Source organism: Cervus elaphus, chromosome 18 (genome assembly GCF_910594005.1).
Source record: "Cervus elaphus chromosome 18, mCerEla1.1, whole genome shotgun sequence".
NCBI lineage: Eukaryota > Metazoa > Chordata > Mammalia > Artiodactyla > Cervidae > Cervus > Cervus elaphus.
The window spans coordinates 80,290,957-80,310,614 of record NC_057832.1 but is presented as its reverse complement, the minus strand read 5'-3'; the positions used below and the strand labels follow the sequence as shown (position 1 = coordinate 80,310,614).

Here is a 19,658-nt window from a genome sequence, read left to right as displayed (position 1 = left end):
TTTTATTGATTTATATTTTATGAACACATTGTATGCTTTTGTATACTTTTACACAGGTTTTTAAAATATATATTTTATGTACTTTGTACTTATTTATGTTTTATTAACTCTAAAAGGCATTCATAATATATTGCTGAGTGGTGAAAACAAAGTAGAAAGCCATATAATAATAACATGGTGTGAAAAGTGTGTGTGTGTGTAAGATCAGTGATGTTTATTGTGTAAACTCATTATATATGAAACTAAACATACCTACACGCAACTGCAATTAGAAAAAGAGAATCACAGAATATGCATAATTGTTAATTTCTTAAATTATGATATTCAGGTAAATATCATTTTCCTTTTCTTTGTTTTCTACATTTTCTATAAGGAATGTATACAACCTGGTTATATAAAATAATAAAGAAGTGGAAGCCGTGCCAGAATGCATGTGAGCCATTTCTCAAGTTGGTTCATCCTGCTTAGCCTTGGTCTCTGAGACTCTGGGCTAATCACCATTATTGAAAATGGCAACCTTCTGCTGCCAGAGAAAGCAACGAAGCTGAGAGGCTGAAAACACCTGGGCAGGAAGCATTCATTCTAACTGAAAGTGTTGACTGCTCTCTCTTCACAATCTGATAAGGGAGAAGACAAATCAATGTTGTCAATAAAGAGTGTTTGTGTCCTTGAGAGAAGACTTTATGCACAGAAAGATCATTCCTAGGTTTCCTTTGGTTTTAAAGCTTAAAGTTAGATCTATTCAAGGTGCAAATCTAAAAGCATAACTCACCTTAAGTTTTTAGACCAATTTACAAATTATTAGTGTAAAATATTTTAATAGTAACTTAAAAGATTTTGATTAATCACTTGTCCAATTTTTAAAAATAATTACTTTAAAAGCAATCTCTTTAAAAATTGTCTGTCTGATAAACTGAATAGGTTAGATAGGTAGATAAACAGATGGATAGATATAGATATATATATAAAATCTTAAAGGATTCCCAGGTGGCATAGCAGTAAAGAATCTGCTTGCTAATACAGGAGATGCAAGAGACGTGAGTTCCATCCCTGGGTTGGGAAGATCCCCTGGAGTAGGAAATGGCAACCCACTCCAGTATTCTTGCCAGAAAATCCCATGGACAGAGGAACCTGGCAGGATACAGTCCATGGGGTCACAAAGAGTTGGACATGACTGAGCAGGAGCATGCACTCAAGATAAAATCTTGAATGATCCAATACTATATGTAACTTGGTAAGATTTCAACTTAAAATGAGTCAATCTAAAAATCTAAGTCATTTACTCTATTACACATTTTAAGACAATCATTTTAAGATGTTACTTGGTAGGCCAAATTCTCTTACACACTAGAAATTCTTAAATACCACATACACACAGATCTCTTCTTTACACAAAAATATTACTGCTAAAACATTTAACTATTTTAAATATTTTTACTGTAAATTATAAATCTTCCAGGGTTAAAAACTCTTTATCTATGAAGGAATGGATATCACTAAAAATAGTTTTGAGGTTACCTTCTCAACCAGTTGAAGCTGTATGTTGGTTGGAGATTTCAATCAAGCTGCTGACTGGATTTTGGCCAGTGCCATTAAGGGTCACCTTGAGCCCTATTCATGGCCTACTGAAGTGAAGTGAAAGTCACTCAGTCGTATCCAACTCTTTGCGACCGCAGGGACTATACAGTCCATGGAATTCTCCAGCCAGAATACTAGAGTGGGTAGCCTTTCCCTTCTCCAGGGGATCTTCCCAACCCAGGGATCAAACCCAGGTCTCCCGTATTGCAGGCAGATTCTTTACCAAATGAGCCACAATCAAGGGAAGCATGGTCTATTACAGGGATTTAATGAGAGTTGAGTTCAAAAGCCTTGAAAGTGACATAGCCCATATTATAGATTTACTCATACCCTTCCCAAATTTTTAAGTTAGATTAACTTTCATCCGTTAACTATGATATTTAATTGAATCCAACAATGTGAGTCACCACTTCATTCAGTTCTGAATTATTTTTAGATTCTTTCCATTAGCACTACAATTCCTACATTTGCATATATTCTATAACATTTGATTAAAAGTTAGATCTCTCACACCAAGCAGTCATAATGCATAAAGTCTTTCTTCTGATGAATATGTATGTATGCACATGTATTTTGTAGAGAAAGCAGGAGTGAAAAGATGGTTAAATTGCTGGTAAGCTGGTCAGTTTAGGGGCAAATAAATTTTGCTGTCTTTTTGCTATCTTATTTTCTAACCCAGGCAAGTTGATAATATAATGTCTAACTGACAAAGCTTAGGAAGTAAGTTCTACTTCTTAAAAATTTATTATTTATTTCTAAAGAATCACATCACTTCTCCAGTCTACTTCTTTGGAAAAGAGAGTTTAAAGTGCAAGCTCAATTGCTTGGCCCACAGTGTGGTGTCACATGGGCATAGGAGGTCAGCTGCATCAAGGCCACCACTCTACCACTCACCCTAGAGCTCCCACTGACAGAGAGTCCCAACACCTGGAGAACCTAGCACCTCAGTGAAGTTATTTTCATTTCAGCTATAGGAGCACCATTGACTATAGAATTTAAAAGTGAAGGAGAAAAAATGCTGCCTCTTCATATTTAGAATACCTTGTTTATAATCTGCTGAAGGCAAAATGGTACAATAGACTTAGTTGTGCTCAAGAAGTTATTCTAGAAACAAGTATTTACTGATTCTCAATGCCAAAGGAATGTCAGAAAGTAAAAGAAAAAAAAAAAAAAAAGCAGTTCATGATCTTGCAGAAGAGTTACAGCTGGAAATCCTTATATAGTTCTCACCAATCTAAAAAGAGCTCCCATTTTATCTGTGTCATGAATAAAAAGACACTGGCATCCAGCACCAGGATTATCATCTGCCTACCAGGAAAAATGATTAATTTAAGATAAATAGATGCTGGCTTCAGACACCTGATTGTATTTCCCAGATACTGCTGTAGCAACACTCTCTCCACTCAGATGTTATCTAGTATTCAGAGGATGGCTCTTTCCTACTCACAAAACACAAAGCATTCAAGATTTAATCTAGCTCCCTGTACGATGTGGTTGAAACTTTTTTTTTTTCCACTTTACCATCACCCCTACCAATACAAATCTCTTTTTTAACTTTTCATAGCATAAACTTCTTTTTTTTTTCCCTTTCTATTTCATTGTAGAAAAATGGCTTAACTATAAAGGATGATAGTAAAAGTATGCCACTCAAAACAAATAAGTCAAGTAGAAAATAGCAATCACAATCTGATCATTTAATTTTAAAATTTTGCAGAGCATGAGTACACTCTAGTTTTCTCTGAAAAGATTTTTATTCTAAAGATCCACTTTTTAAAAGTATACCTTATGAGTGTAAAGTTGTCTTCATTCCAAAAGGCTATTACATTTTTAAATTTCTTTAATTCAGTTTGTTAAAGGCAAAGAGGATATGTACTAGCCAGTATTTTTTTTTTGATACAATAAGAACATGACCTAGAACAATTTTCCTCCTTTTATGAGACACAGATCTTAGAGAATGACCTTATAAAAAATCTAAGGCTATTCTGATCCTTAAATATATCACTGAAAGCAAATTCTAACAACTAAGGATGATCACTGAATACACATCACACTACTTGTCTTCACATCTGGAAACTCATTAAATATCACTCCTCACAGTCCTGTGAGCCTTTAGTCAAGAGATGAAGCTTAAAAGTATGTTTTCTTTTTACCATAGTGCTGTCTTACTGAAAAGTCACACACACACACACACACACACACACACACACACACACAAATGAGATATGGGTCCATGGTAATTGAATATGTGTCCATGGTAATTAGGTGTAATATTTTATGAAATAAATAGAGATTTAACTTGTCAAGCAATGACTAGGCAGGCTATTTCTCTACCTTGTGAAATACTCCATAAAACTGCCAGATATGAAAGTAATCTTATACCTTTAGCTCTGTTTATGATGAAAACAGTTACCCTTCTCATCAAGTCAAAACCAAAAAGTGCAGACTCTAAAATAAAATTTAATAAAAATTGTCATTGTAAACAGGTATAATCACAGCAATTATAACACAAACAACAAGTTGTTTGGCCAAAAGAGTTGATAGTTCTAAGGAGTAAGTGATCCAAAGGGCCTCAATATTTGATCCTAAAATTTGCGATATGATTCTGAGAGTTTTGTGTTTATAGTTATTATGTTTTTAGGTATCTTATAACGATAGCTGGATTTTTCTGAGTATATCACAACTGAACAAAAATGGCATAGCCAATTGAAAAGTTTTACAAGAATACAAAATAATCACACACAAATCATAATTATTTCTACTAACTAGATCCTATTGGGTTAGGAGTTAAGACCTTCTAGTTAGTTCAGCCAATATCTTACAAAATGTTAAGTCTCAGAACCTCTCAAGGCTGAAAGAGGCACAATATAATTATGTATCAATATTTCGGCATACAAGGACACACCAAGTCCAGGACAGATTTGCCTAGGACCCCTCCAAGAATAAGTACCCATTCTGAAGTGGTTTTTCTATGAGGCCAACAGTGGCATATATATAGCTGAGAGGTCTCTGTCGTAGAGACAAGGAAGCATAGTGACATGTGAGGCATGGACCAAATGGCTCTTATGCCTCTCCAGCAGATGCCAACACTGAAAAATGGTGATGGAGGACCAGATGCCTACACTGCCCCCACTGTCATGCTACTGAAGACTCTGGGAATCTGTCCTCCAAAGTAGTCACCTTAGTAAACTTTCATTTTCTGTAACTCACTTCACAAATAAAGTGGCATTTATAATCACATGTATTAAAACAATGATATTTAGTATCCCATAAGGCTCTGAAATGTCCAAAACTGCTATTGTTTGTATGTTTCTGAAGAAATATGATATTTTCCTGAATTAGAAAGGGCAAAAGAGCTTTGAATTCAGCATAGGCTGAAAAGGTTGCACAATAATAAAGATTTGTTGGCTAAATTAACAAAAATCCATTTACATGTCTAGGACAGCCAATTTTTAAAAATATTTCACTATTCTTTCTTTTACTATTTACATTGTTTCTCTGGTTACTTAAAAATATATGATTACTTAGACTTGATATAATAATACTCTCCCTTTAAAAAGAAATGCTTTTTAAATGCTCCCTTTAAAAGTATCATTGTAGCCTAAATCTTCATTACATTTATGGAATACAACAATATTTTAGCAGGCATTTCTGACTCTGAAATTGTGCCTTTACAAACATCTTGAATACAGTTATTTATACCATTAAATGTGGCACCCACATATTATTTCCCTGTGTAAAAATATGTAATGGTTCTCTATTGAGCATCACTAAATTCAGATTCCTATAACTTTCTTGAATAGCTCTAGCACCACTTTACTCATTGAAACATCTGTCATATTTCCTCAAAAGTACTCTAGGAAGAAGTATCATTTCCCTCTTTCAGTATTTCATGTACACGTGTTCTTGTCATCCTTCCTATAAGATAAGCAACTGAAGTGTCATATTACTAATTAGCCTTTTTGTCCTATATCTTCCTTAATAGAAAGAGGAATTTGTTATGTCAGCAATTGTAAATTTCTTCTCAACTCTAGTTCATTTTGTTCATTCCCCACAGCACATTGATCAGTTAAACCAAAAGCAAGAACCAAAGTAGACATTACCTTATTGATGCTGTGTTCTAGTAAATATAATATATAGACCAGAGTAAATATTTGTACTGAAATTATAAAGATTACTCCAATCATAATTATATCCAATATTTTGGCTACCTGATGCGAAGAACCGACTCATTGGGGGGCCTTGATGCTGGGAAAGATTGAAGGCGAGAGGAGAAGGGGACAGCAGAGGAGATGGTTGGATGGCATCACTGACGCAATGGACATGAGATTGAGTAGGCTCTGGGAGTTGGTGATGGACAGGGAAGCCTGGCGTGCTGCAGTCAGTGGGGTCACAAAGAGTTGGACATGACTGAGAAACTAAACTGAAGTGAATAATAATTATCTTTGTGTACAGAAAGATACTCATATATTTTTGATACTCAAAGATCCATTATTCAGAGATTTTTGAAAAACTAAATTGTGATTTGTTGTGTTGATGTCACATGACATAGAGTGCACAGCAAATTTAAGTAAGCCATATATCTTTGGAGTTCTTCCAAACGTCAAATAACCAGAAAATAACTCTTGGAGGAAAAGTAACAAAGCTCAGAGTTTAGTTTTACTAGCAGTCTCCACATCTCTGTATAGAAGGGATGATCCTAAAATATTTTCAAAGCACACGACACATGGATTCCATTCTCAGGCTCCACTCTACCGGCTGGACACAACAGCAATTTAGTAAAACACAGCATTTTAGTTTTTAATAGAGAAAAACCTAGGATCACTGAAGCATAATTACCCTATAATCTTCCTCCTCTATAATTTACTATCAGATACTTTCATTCTTTACCGCCAAATGTTTTGAAGAGTAGTCTACTCTTTGACCACATTGACTAACTGATCAATTGCAAACTGGTTTTTCTCAGCCACTTTACTATTTTTTCAAGGCTCCAGGAAACCTGTAATTGAACATTAGTAGGTCACCTCAGTCCTCAAGTTTTTTGACCTCTCTAGAATTTTACTCTACCATCTACTTTTATACCTCTCTCTTATATTGACCTTCATGGCCCTGTGTTTCCTTTGTTCCGCACCTGTAATGCTCTGCCACCTTTCACTGAGTCCCATTTGCCCACTTCTTAAAATTAGGTTTACATGGTTCTCTTCTCCACCTACACTGTCTCATTTCCTTTCATTATCTCACAATCATTTTGGTTCCCATGGTTTCAACTCTTCCCTCAATGCAGAAGACTATCTAATTTGCATCACAATCCAGACTTCTCCATTTCTCCAGACTCTAATTGCATTTATACCTGCACCTTTCTATGGCAACTCCATTTCAACATAATACATACAAACTATTTTTCTTCCAAAATCTAGGTTTTCTCCTTTATCCTCCATCTCTATTAAAAAAAAAAAAAACATAGACTTTGTAGTTACCGACATTCAAACCCACAGAGCATCTTTATATCCTTGCATCTCTCACATCTCAAGTCCAATTAAGTCATGAAAACCGTGGTGATGACATGCATATTTCCTCCATCTCAGCAACTCCTTTAGTTGAGATTCCAACTGTCCAACTGGGCTAAAATTTTTAAAGTCCTACCTTTCTCTCAGTAGTATGCCTTAGGTTAGTTATGCAAACATTTCACTTCATGTAAGGTTTTTCTGGACTCCTGCACTGTGTCTTGATAACTACTCCATCTTTCATCTCTATGTCTTCCTATCTTGACTCAGTCATTAGGCCCAAACATCCCTTGTTGAGCCTGATTCAGGATCCAACATTTTACAAATTCTATCCATCAGTGGGCTGATTAGTGAGCCTATCCCAGAGTCACAAGCAGAACAAAACATGCATTACCTTTCATCGAATCATCACCACAGCCTTTTTTCTTTTAGTGTTAATTTCTTTTTCTAAACAGAACAATAATGTAGACAAGCTTAGAATATTATGAATATACAATGCAAATATCACCACCAAATTCCACTAATTTTAACATTTGGGTAGATTTTTCTCTACTCTGGTTTCTATATTTTAAACTAAAGTTAGGATCACATAGTACATATAATTTTGTATATTATTTACTTTAGAGAATGCCATTTTCCCTCCATTTAAAATATTCTTCAGAAATGGTTTTATGGTACCATAGTAATCCATAATTAATACATCTATTCAATTTTCAAAGTTTTCTTTTAATTCCATAATAACCATCTTTACATTAAAATCTTTGTCAATTTTATTTCTTTATTTCTTTATGACATGTATCTGGAAGACTTAATCAAAGCGTATGAGTTTTTAAGCTTGTGATCTATACCATCAAATTGCTTTCCAGAAAAGCTAAACCAAAGTTGTCAACTGGCAGACAGTAAGGGCACTAATTTGCCAACTGCAGAATTCTGAAAAGTGCTCTGGCTGCCTCCAGTATCCCCCACCTCTAATTCCTCTGTACTTCACAGGCAACTTTCTAGAACACAGTTAGGATTATGTGTGCTCAATGATTCTCTCCTACCTCTGAGCATGTGTCCGGGTTCTCCAAACACTGGATGCAACTTCCTTTCTTGTTTTCCACTCCCTTCTTCTGCTTACCCTCAAGTCTATGCCAGCAAATCTCCTCCAGGAGAGGCTTTGCAAATACATAGAGTTCCATTCTACATTAATTAAATAAGAACAGGAGTCAGCTTAAAAAAAAAAAAAATTTCTCCACAAGATGATTCTAATAGCCAAGGTTTAAATCACCACAAGCCAGACCATTCTGCCTTAAAGTGAAATAGACAGAGCTATTGGGAGAACCTGCCGGGAAGTCACTTTACTTTTAGCAGACCTCACTTTAAGTGGATCTCACTTTAAGTAGACTAACTCACACCTTTTAGGGCTAGAGACCAGGAATCAACAATTTAACAAACCTACAGATTCTGTGGTCGAGAACTACTCTAGTCAAACCAGACTATTCTCATTTTCCTAATGAAGTGAATGTATGTATTCTCTCTATGCTTCAAGCTTACAGTCTTTCCAAACCCTCCCTGACCCCCATGTCTACTGCACCACCACCCAGCAGACATACAAATCACATCTTTTTGCATGCCTGGCTTTGCTTATTCTTCCAGCAACATTTAATTGTTCTGGCATTTGTGTTTTCATGTTCATTGTTTGTCTTTACTGTAGTATTTCTTCTCTCCAGCCCTGTATTAAATGTAATTGTGTAGACTTTAAGCTCCACTAAGAGGATTGAGTTTTTCATGTGCAGGTACAATATCTGACTCACAAGAACACCTCCACACTGTCTGGCATACTTTTCTACAAAGACTAGACATCTGTTAAATGCTTATACTAAATAACAAAGTATTTCTAGCCTGAATCTCCTTGATAAATAATTACCAAACACTGTTCCATAATGTTTTTGCCAAGAGAAAAAACACTCGAGAATTAAACTAGTTTCCCTTTTTTTTGTAAATCTTATAACACCTAAATATTCTCTTGGTAACTAAGCTTACTCTGGTTTGCTCTGCTAAATCAAGTATGCTTTGTCTACTTAATAACTTATATATACCTGAACTACTGTAAAAATAAATCAACTATGTACCACATGGATGTTTGCTCAGTCTTGTTCAGCTCTTTGCAACCCCAATGGACTATAGCCTTACAGGCTACTTTGTCCATAGAATTTTCCAGGCAAGAATACTGGAGTGGGTTACCATTTCTTACTCCAGAGGATCTTCCCAAGCCAGGGACTGAACCCATGTCTCCCACATTCACAGGAAGATTCTTTACCACAGTGCCACCTGGAAAGCCCAAATTTAACTATACTTCAATTAAAAAAATAATAATAAAATGCTTAGTGAAAAGTTCTACCCAAGTTGTTAGGCATTTAGAGTGTTCTGTTTATGAGCACAGGTGAAAGGTTAGAGTGGGATCTGATGTTCCAGGTAGAAATCAAGTTCAGCTCATCATGATGTTCTAAAGTAATGAATTCAATGCTGTTCTCTACAATATTGTAATTAGCCTCCAACTAATAAAAATAAATGGAAAAAAATAAATTCACATTTAACATTAAAAAAAAAATAAAGTAATGAATTCAAAAAGCTTACACAAAGCCACTCCCCAGTTGTTTCCCTGAAGGCCATGCCCAAATATGAACTCTTATTAAACTTTCTAAGATATCCCAGCCACCTTTCTACCTTGGTGTTCTAAAGCACAAACATTTGTCTGGTTTTATTATGTTTTTCATAGACATCTCCCACCCCAGTGGACTCTAAACCCCTAAAATTAGCAACCAGGTGTTTTCCACATTTGTGATTCTTACAGTGAAAATGATATTATCTGGTGCATCAAAGGTGTAAATAAAACCAAAAATGAGTGAGAAATTAAAGGCAATACATCAATTTTTTGGATCACAGGTATAATATAGTTTTCCTTTCAATTTACTTTATTAAAACCATATGCTAACTTCCATTTGCAGTGGAACTTTCATGTCATAGAAGAGCAAAGAATGACCCTCTGATCATGAAAAGATGGAATTATTCATCTTCTCTTTACCCCAGGTATACAGATTAGGGAGGCTGTTGAGAGCATGTTTAAATTGTGTGCAAGGTACTTGCATACCCCATACCTTAGTTTCCTCTTCTATAAATTCCTGGCAAAATTAGATGTTCTTGGGGGATCCCCTGGTGGTTCAGATGGTAAAGAATCCACCTGCAATGTGGGAGACCTGGGTTGGATCCCTGGGTTGAGAAGATCCCCTCGAAGAGGACATAGCAACCCCAGTATTCTTGCCTGGAGAATCTCTTGGACAGAGGAGCCTGGCGGGCTACAATCCCTGGGGGCACAGAGAGTTGGGCACTGAATGACTGAGCACATCACGCAACTGTGGGAAAGACAGCAGGGGAATAACCGTGGTATGTGGGTTCTGAAAGAAGATATGCGGGAAGCTCTAAATTTTCAGCTAGAGATGAAAATTATTAATATGCGTGATTGATGGACAGAGAAGGAACATGTGTGCTTGGGTTGGGGAGCAGACAGAATGGAGTGGTTCTTACAATTTTCAGAGACCTGTGCCTCTGAAATAAGAAGTATATGGCAACATTTAGTCATGAACCAAAAAAGATGTTGAAGAAATGATAACCATGCTAATGAAAGAAATAAAGACCAATGGCAGGAAGAATAACAGGGAGGTAAAAGATTGCTTAGGAAAAAAAAAAAGCTAATTGGCAGTACTCATTTCAAAATAAACTATATTCTGCTTCTTACACCCACACAAAAGTGAAATCAAACTTGCCAAAAGGAATTTGCCAATTGTCAAAGCAAAAAATTGGCAGCTCTCATTATACTTGCTACAAATGAACAAGATGAATACTCTCCATGAATCGCATTCAAAGCTGTCTAAAATCCTGAGTAGCATCCCAATAGTTGGATAGTCTATATTTTATTATTTTTTTATAGCCTGACTTGCTTTCACCACAGACTCGAATCATTTAAAAGAAAAGACTTGAGTTCGATCCCTGGGTTGGGAAGATCCCTGAGGGAGGGTATGGCAACCCACTGCAGTATTCTTGCCTGGAGAATCCCCATGGACAGAGGAGCCTGGGGGGCTACAGTCTATGGGGTTGCAGAGTCAGACATGACTGAAACTACAAAGCACAGCACAGATGTTCTTGACTAGATGCTTACATGACAGGGTAATAACCAATTAACGGTATTTAATCTGTTCTACTTGTCTGTACAAAGACAAGAGGACATTGGGAGATTGTTTCTTCAGAAACATTTGGTTCCAGAGCATAAAGGCGCACGCTGAGAAAAATAGCAGAAGGAATCTAGAGTGTTCTAAAGTGAAAGGTTAGAAAGAAATTTTAAAACAAAATTCTATAATCTGATATTCCATGTAGAAATCAAGTTCAGCTAACTGCATGGAAGGTACATAACTAATTCATGCTTTGGTTTCCTCTTCTATAAATTGTGGACAAAAAGAGGAGAAAATGTCTGGGATTTCCAGGTCCACCACCTAGCTGAGTTGCCAGGGTACTTTGGCCCTTTAATACCATTGACATTCTGATTTCCCAGGGCACCATGGAAACCAGAATAGAACCCAGGACACCCGAGAGCACCCAAGATACTGGCAGTTGCAAGAGTGATGGAGGACCAGTGGGACCTCGAGGACAGGTAAAAGGGAGAGGCACTTGAAGAAAAAAGGATATGTTAAGTTGACGTGCAGGGAAGAGAAAAAGATTGGTAAGAAGACTAAGTCAAAAGTAACAGAATTTTTTATCTCACCCCTACGACAACAACAAAAGAAAAAGAGCCATTTCTGAGGTCTATTGATACGAGTTTAAAAAAAAAAGAGAACCCAAACTACTTACTTCAAAAGTTCACTCTAATTATCCAAGCAATACTGCTAACTTTCACTGTACTGAGTAAAGAAGTTACTCAGTTAAGTTAAAGAAGCCAATTAGTAGTTAAGAGATCCCCAGATTTTTAAAAATTTATTGATCAGTTAAATGTATAAATTGAGGAATTGTCATAAAAGATATCCTTTAAAAATTTTGACCAAAAAGAATCTGTATTTACCATTACATAAATGAAAAGACATTTTAATGTAATGCCAAGGCTACTGTTAGTATCAGTGGATACATTCATCTTTGTGTGTGTGTATATATGGCTCAAGATGGGGAGAAAAAAATTCTATAAATTAAAAAAAAATAATAATAATATAAACAATGACACAGTGAACTTATTCTAGATTAAGCTTTATCTTCTTCCTACCACCCAGTTTGTTGGAAAGTTTCTTCCTAGGATATGTGTTAGTTATCTCATTGTAAATTTTAAAACAAAATTCTATATTATTCTTGTTTCAACAGTCTCTTTTTTTCCAAAGACACTATTTATTGATAACACTTGGAAGCATTTGAACAACTAAGCTTTTTTTTTTTGTCACAAGAAACAAAAATGAGTTTATCACCAAAGAAGTAGCCTGGTAATGTAACTATTGTAATAAGCTGAAAACCGGTATCATCTGGCAAAATAAATAAGACTCATCATGTCCTTTGGAGCCCATCCCCGAAAGGCCAACAAAAAGAATTTGCCACTGGAAACTCTAATGCCACAAGTTCCACGTAGCAATTACTTGCAGTTTCAGGAAGAAAAGCAAAGACTACAACTAAAGAAATTCCTTCTTCATAGGATGTTCCTAGTGGCCAGGATAACAGCAAACATAGAAAAAAAAGATATTGCTGACTACTACGAACAATTGTTTCAGTCAATTTTGAAACGTCACATAGGAGAAGCAGTGACAGGATTATTGCTCATATATCCTACGTCCATTCTGCATATCCTGGAGTCCTCCAGTGGTACTTTTTACCAAATTCTTTTAGATTACCTGAGCCATAAAAAGGATGAAATGGAATTTTTTATCCAAGGAATGAAGATTATAGTCATGTCCCACAATATCCCAACAAGGCTATTTATGCAGTGGCATGTTTCAGTAGTAAAAGCACCAGTCATGTATCTAGATGATGTGACACAGACACAGTCCCTACAAGAGGTCATGACAGAATTTCTCATCCAAACACACAAACTAGCACTTCACCTTTTTAAGACTGTGAAATTGAGCCCTAAAGGACCAGGCGACAATTTGCACCAAGCTGCACCTGAATTACTCCTCCCAGAACAAATAATAAAGTACTTGTGCAACTCTGCAGAATTAATGGACCCAGAAGGTTTTATAAACATGTACAATAAACCCATACATGTCACATTGGATTCTGAGGTGGTATGGCCCGCTCCTTCCCATTTCTAGGATGAAGAGAGATGATGTGGTCAATGTGGTCAAATCTCTTAAGGAATGTATGCTACTTAAATAAAAGGAAAATATGCCTAAAGCTCTCTCCTTAAAAAAGAAACAACGTGGATATCTACACAAAGGTAATAGATTAATCTTTTAAAAATATGTTTACTTAAACTTGAAAATTTATCTGGTCTAATATTAAATTCAACACATTATTTTCAAAGGTGATGGGTTTTATGAAGGTTATAAGTTTCTCAAAGGCTTATATCATTTTGATGGAAAAACTTAATTTTTTAATGAAAAATAGAGATGAAAGAGGACAAACACTAGATTCAGATTCTCATTCATTCTCTCAACCATCAATGAGAAGTAATGTGTTCTAAGAGTATACTATTTCAGGAAAAAATACAACCCTTCAGTTGATTGCAACCTAAAGTTGGAGGCAAATATGTGTAAAACTAAATATGGTTTATGATATGATATGTGATTGTTATTTCAGTAGCAGTATGTAGGAAAGACTGTAACAGTACAAGTGAGGGAGTAATCTCTATATGTATGATCCCTGAACTCAGAAAACAAAACCTAAACTTTCAAAATAGTTTCAAATTTTCATATTCTAGATGACATAATCAAGAATATTGAGGCGATTATAAAGCTAAAGAACACAATAGTTTTTTGAAATGACCAGAAAATGCCCTGTCAGAAAGCACTGAATTCTTTCATGCAAATCATTTACTGAGCACCATTCACAGGACAGACACTCATGACAGGGATATGTGAGGATGAGTCCTCCCTTGGAAAGTCTTTGTAAGAAACGAATTGGTTATTTTTCCATTTAATTCCTAGATAGCAATTAATTTTCTAATTAATTATTTATTTCTGGCTGTGTTGGGTCTTCATAGCTGCTCGGGCTTTTGTCTAGTTGTGCTGAGTGGGGGCTACTCTCTGGCTGTAATATGCAGGCTTCTCATGGTGGTGGCCTCTCTTTTTGCAGAGCACAGGCTCTAGCACGTGGGAGTTTGCGCAGTTGTGGTTCCCGGGCTGTAGAGTGTGGGCTCCGTAGTTCTGGTACACAGGCTTAGTTGTTCTGTGCCTTGTAGGATCTTCCAGGACCAGGGATCAAACCCTTGTCTCCTACGTTGGCAGGCAGATTCTTTACCCCTGAGCCACTGGGGAAGTCCCCATTAACTAAGTTCAAAACAATTTTTTTAAAGCATTGATTGTAACTTCATTGTAGCTGGAGAAGGGTCAACATACTTGTTTAACATAGCTCAAATGAAAAGCACAGGAATTTTGTGTAATTATGGGACAGTCGGAAAGTTAATAAATATGTGTTGGCAACTGGAACCAAAACCCCAAGTCAAACTACAAATTAGACAACAAAGGGTTAAGGGGTTTTGTTAGGTTCAAGTTTGTTTTCTTTCTAGTTGCTAAGTTGTGTCCAACTCTTTTGCAACCCAATGGACTATAGCCCACCAAGCTCCTTTGTCAATGGGATCTTCCAGACAAGAATGCTGGAGTGGATTGCCATTTCCTTCTCCATGGATAGCAGTTAATTATATGCAGTTCCTATACAACTTATTTCAAGTTGGTCTCCCCCTTCCTTTACTAAGGTTAATGCTTTTTTGCACTATTTAAAATTTTCTAGTTTAAGCATTAAACAACATAAATGTCTTACTACTTCAATGATATTTATCCCCAGATTGCTTCAATATCCTATGAAACAGACTTTGGACTGAATAGAGGAAATACTGTTATATCATTTTAGTTTACTGTTTATTTCAGTCACTTTTTGGGAAAAAAGCCATTTCAGTACTCACCTCAGATTTGTCATATGCAGAAAATATAATTTGTTCCATATCAGAATCAAATTTCAGGAAAGATCATTCCTATTTTTTAATTTAGTAAAATAGATTTAGAAAAAGGATGGCATTTTTCACTTTAAGTTGAACTTGAAGTTCCTTTGATTTAAATTTAATTACAAAAACTATATTTAGAGAAAAAACTCTTCCAATTAAGAAAGAATACATAATTTATAAACATTTTATCAATTTGGTAAATATTAAACACCTAATATTCAGCAATGTGCTTTTAAACTTTGAACTATGAGAAGTCACCTATTAGATACTAAGTGTTTACTTGACAAAATGAGTTTAGAGTAAAAGCTTTCCAGGCCACACACAAAAAAAAAAAAAAAAAAAAAAGAAAGAAAGAAAAAACCAGAAGAAGAAAGGAAGAGAGGTAGGGAGGAAAAAAAGAAAGCGAGTAAGCTTCAGTCTTAGTCTTTGAATGTATGTGAGGAAGAGGTTTTGAAGGGTAAATGAGCATATTTAAGTGAACAGATGCAAGCAAAAGCAGGAGAGAGAAAATGAACCATAAATGTTCATTGGAGCAGATGAATCCATGTAACAGGGTAAATTTTGTTTGGGAACAATATTTTCTAAAGTGAATAGAAGTAGTTCATAAGTAAAACTACCTATCTGAGTAGATAAAAGTATGGCACATTATGTTCTCAAAAAAAAAAAAAAAAGACCACTGCAATATATCTCACCCCATATGCTCTTACAATATGACCTTAAACACTTCTCATCGCCTGGTGGGTTCTGAGTCCCTTCTCCTTGAAATCAGGTAGACCTTTGCGACTGCCTAGACCAACACTACAACAGAAGTGACCCAATGTGACCTCCAAGGTCTTAAAAATCGCCTTGCACTCTGCCTTGATCACTTGAATGGAACCTAAAATATGCTGTGAGCAATCCAAGCAGGTTTCTAGATAACATCCCCAGCTGAGTTTCCAGCCAACAGTCAGTATCACCACTAGACATGTGACTGAGTGAATCTTCGGGTAATTCCAGACTCTAGGCTCCCAGCCAACCCTGGATTTCAAGCCAGAGCAGCTGACACCATGTGGAGGAGTGGCATAGAGATGGACTATTCCCACTGGGCCCTGTCTAAGCTGTAGATCTGTGAACAGCAGAAATTCTTATGTTGACTCAGCTACTAAGTTTTGAGTGGATGCTTATAATAGCAGTCTGGAACACCAATATATAACAGGAATAATTTTATATGTATATTTTATTTATGTATATATGTATGTATATGTATTTTTATATATTTATTTATTTATTTATTTATGTACATATGTATTTATTCACTCATGTATGCAACTAATATTTTGTAAATATTCACTAGGGGACCAAGCACTGTGCTAGTCACTGGGTATAGAAGCAGAAGTAAGATGCGTGTAATCATAAGGAAATTATAACCCTCATTGGGGTTTGAATTACTTCTTGAGACTTCCTAGCATAGACCTTTTATTGATCTATAATACTTTCTGGTGTGAAACATACTGACAGAAACCTAATTCATCTAGTCAAAGAAAAACATAAAAAACCTGAGTCATTTTTGAAAGAAGTTATAGAAAATTTCTAAATGAAAACACTGATTTACTTAGTAGACTATTATTTTACATTTAAAGGATTTTTGAAGTATCAATTGTGAAAACTGGAAAATAAGCACAAAGTGAGTATAAATAAAACTACTTATTTGTTAAATGAACATTTTAGAATGAGTTTATTCATATGAAAGTAGTTACCTTTAGGAGAGTTTAAACTCATTTCAGTGATGGCATCATTACTAAAAACATTGTGTGACTCTTTTATGACAGATAAGAAGGTTCATACATCAAAGGGAGTTAAAATATCTTAGTGATATCTAGTTTTTTGGACCCCAAATAATATATCTTCCAATTTGGTGACCTGCTTCCCTAACAGTTCAGTTGATAAAGAATCTGCCTACAATGCAGGAGAATCCGGTTTGATTCCTGGGTCGGGAAGATCTGCTGGAGAAGGGATAGGCTACCCACTCCAGTACTCTTGGGCTTCCTTTGTGGCTCAGCTGGTAAAGAATCTGCCTGCAACATGGGAGACCTGGGTTCGATCTCTGCAGTGGGAAGATCCCCTGGAGAAGGAAATGGCTACTTACTCCAGTACTCTGGCCTGGAGAATTCCATGGAGGGTATAGTCCACGGGGTCACAAAGAGTCGGACACAACTGAGCCACTTTCACTTAATATTCAACCTTCATTCATAGAAAGACTTGTTTTTAAATATTGAACTCCCTCTCAAAGGAAAATCTGCTGACACTGAACATATTAAAAGGGTGTGACACTGCCTCCAAGGGGAAGCACAAATAAGTTTCCAAAAACAGCTGCATTATTGGGAGTCCTATAGAGCTCACCCATATCATATCTTTAAAGGGGACAACACTCATTTAGCTGTGTCTGTTTCAGTATAATGATAAAATGCAGAAATACTATACTCATCTTACAAATATGATTTAATTTGATCAAATCCAAAAATGTAGCTCATTAAACATTAGAAAGTCTCATAAGGTAATTTTCACCCCAATGAGGATTATAGTTTCCTTACAAATACACTTTACATAAAACCAGGGTACAGAAGTTAAACTGAAAAGAAAATGAGCATTTAAATACGGAACATACAATGTTCACTGTCCATGTAACAATGACCATGTAACATGTACTCATATATAGTCAAGGAACATATGACATTTATATGGCCAGCACCATTCTAATCCATTTGTTTTGATACCTATAACTTTACAACAGAGTGACAGGTTGACTTTCTTCTTGTTTCAATGTGACCGAGGACTTTCAGAAAGATTATAGTTTTCTTGAAGGACAACTGAAATAATGTTATTTGGAAGGAAAAACTCTCCCAGGGTGAATTTTAAAATTCATACTGTCTTCATTTTAATTAAAGAAGCATCTGGATTCCTTCCTGGAGAATTATTGCTTAATACAAAGAGATTTTTACATTCAGTGACTTTATCATAACTTTAACACCATAACACCACATTTCAATTCAGTGAAACCTATCTCTAGCAGAGAACTCCCCAAACTTCCATGAGGAAGTGGAAATGGGACAGCTTAACACCAACTGAAAATAGCAAGTACTTTAAGGCTATTTTACAGTTGTAGTGACTTAATGTAGAATTAGAGTTCTCCCCCTTGTGGTCAATTATGTAAATTTCCAGATTACCTACTGACAGGATTTATACAATAAACACAGTGCATAGTTTTCAAGAAAATATAAAGAGAAACCTCAAAGGTGTCTGTCAAATGTCTGTTCTACCTTCCCCCCAACCCCTCACTCTTTTGCAGAAAAAGACATTAAGCATTTTGCCCACAGTAAAAGCAATAGTTGGTAACACTAGTCCCCGATCTCCACTTCATCACTTTAAGTAATTAACTGTAGTCAGGATGGCTAGTGCTCTAGATTTGAGTCTAAGGGCTAGTGGCGCTAGTGGTAAAGAACCTGGTACCAATGCAAGGGACTTAAGAGATGTGTGTTCAATGATCCCTGGGTCAGGAAGATCCCCTGGAGGAGAGCACGGCAACTCACTCCAGCATTCTTGCCTGGAGAATCCCATGGACAGAGGAGTCTGGCAGGCTACAGTCCAGACGATCACTAAGAGTCAGACACCACTGAAGCGATTTTAACACAAACACAGCTCTCTCCACTACTACGCCACAACCCTTCTGTGCTCCAACCCTCACATAATGCCTTTTCTAAACATCTGACTGACATCTCCATCTCCACGTGTTCTGGATAGAATTCATCATTCCTTGTCTCTGTTATTCCTTCAGTCTGCTCCCTGCATTCCCCATTACTATAAAATGGACACTCTCCACACAGTTGCTAAATCAGAACTTGAAAGTGAAAGTTGCTCATTTGGGTCTGACTCTGTGACCCCATGGACTATACAGTCCATGGAATTCTCCAGGCCAGAATACTGGAGTGGGTGGCTTTTCCCTTCTCCACGGGATCTTCCCAATCCAGGGATTCAACCCAGGTCTCCCGTGTTGCAGGCAGATTCTTTACCAGCTGAGCCACAGGGAAATATCCAAAACTACAGAAATTTGTAGCCTCTCCCTTCACCAATGGCTCTTCCGGACCCAGGAAACAAAATGGGGTCTCTTCCTTTGCAGGTGGATTCTTTACCAACTGAGCTATCAGAGAAGCCAAAAAAAGAAAAAAAAAAAATCAGAACTTGAGTGTTATCCTAATTTCCTCCCTTCCCTTTTATCTCACTGACAGGTAATCAATCCAAGCCCCACCCATTTTTTACACAGTGTTTCATGTCTGGCCTTGTTTTTGTGACATCCTTAGGGATCTCCCTCACTCCAATCTTTCTTCCTCCTCTCTGTCTTTCTACTCTGTGTAGTATGTCTATCAAAGTTAAAGGCA

General features: G+C 36.3%; 2 protein-coding genes across 3 annotated transcripts in view; one reads left to right on the top strand and one right to left on the bottom strand.

The window, feature by feature from the left end:
• ZNF804B (zinc finger protein 804B) overlaps positions 1-19,658 on the bottom strand; it is a 519,711-nt gene that overhangs the window by 467,142 nt on the left and 32,911 nt on the right. The window lies entirely within an intron of this gene.
• Positions 11,725-13,399, top strand: TEX47 (testis expressed 47). Of its 2 annotated transcripts, none has more exons than XM_043873463.1 (2): positions 11,725-11,766; positions 12,542-13,399. In XM_043873463.1, the coding sequence occupies exon 2, from the start codon at positions 12,641-12,643 to the stop codon at positions 13,397-13,399; it is 759 nt and encodes a 252-aa protein (XP_043729398.1). In that variant the 5' UTR covers positions 11,725-11,766; positions 12,542-12,640. The 2 variants fall into 2 exon arrangements, with proteins under 2 accessions (XP_043729398.1, XP_043729397.1); XM_043873462.1 differs by having other exon boundaries at positions 11,735-11,766; positions 12,462-13,399.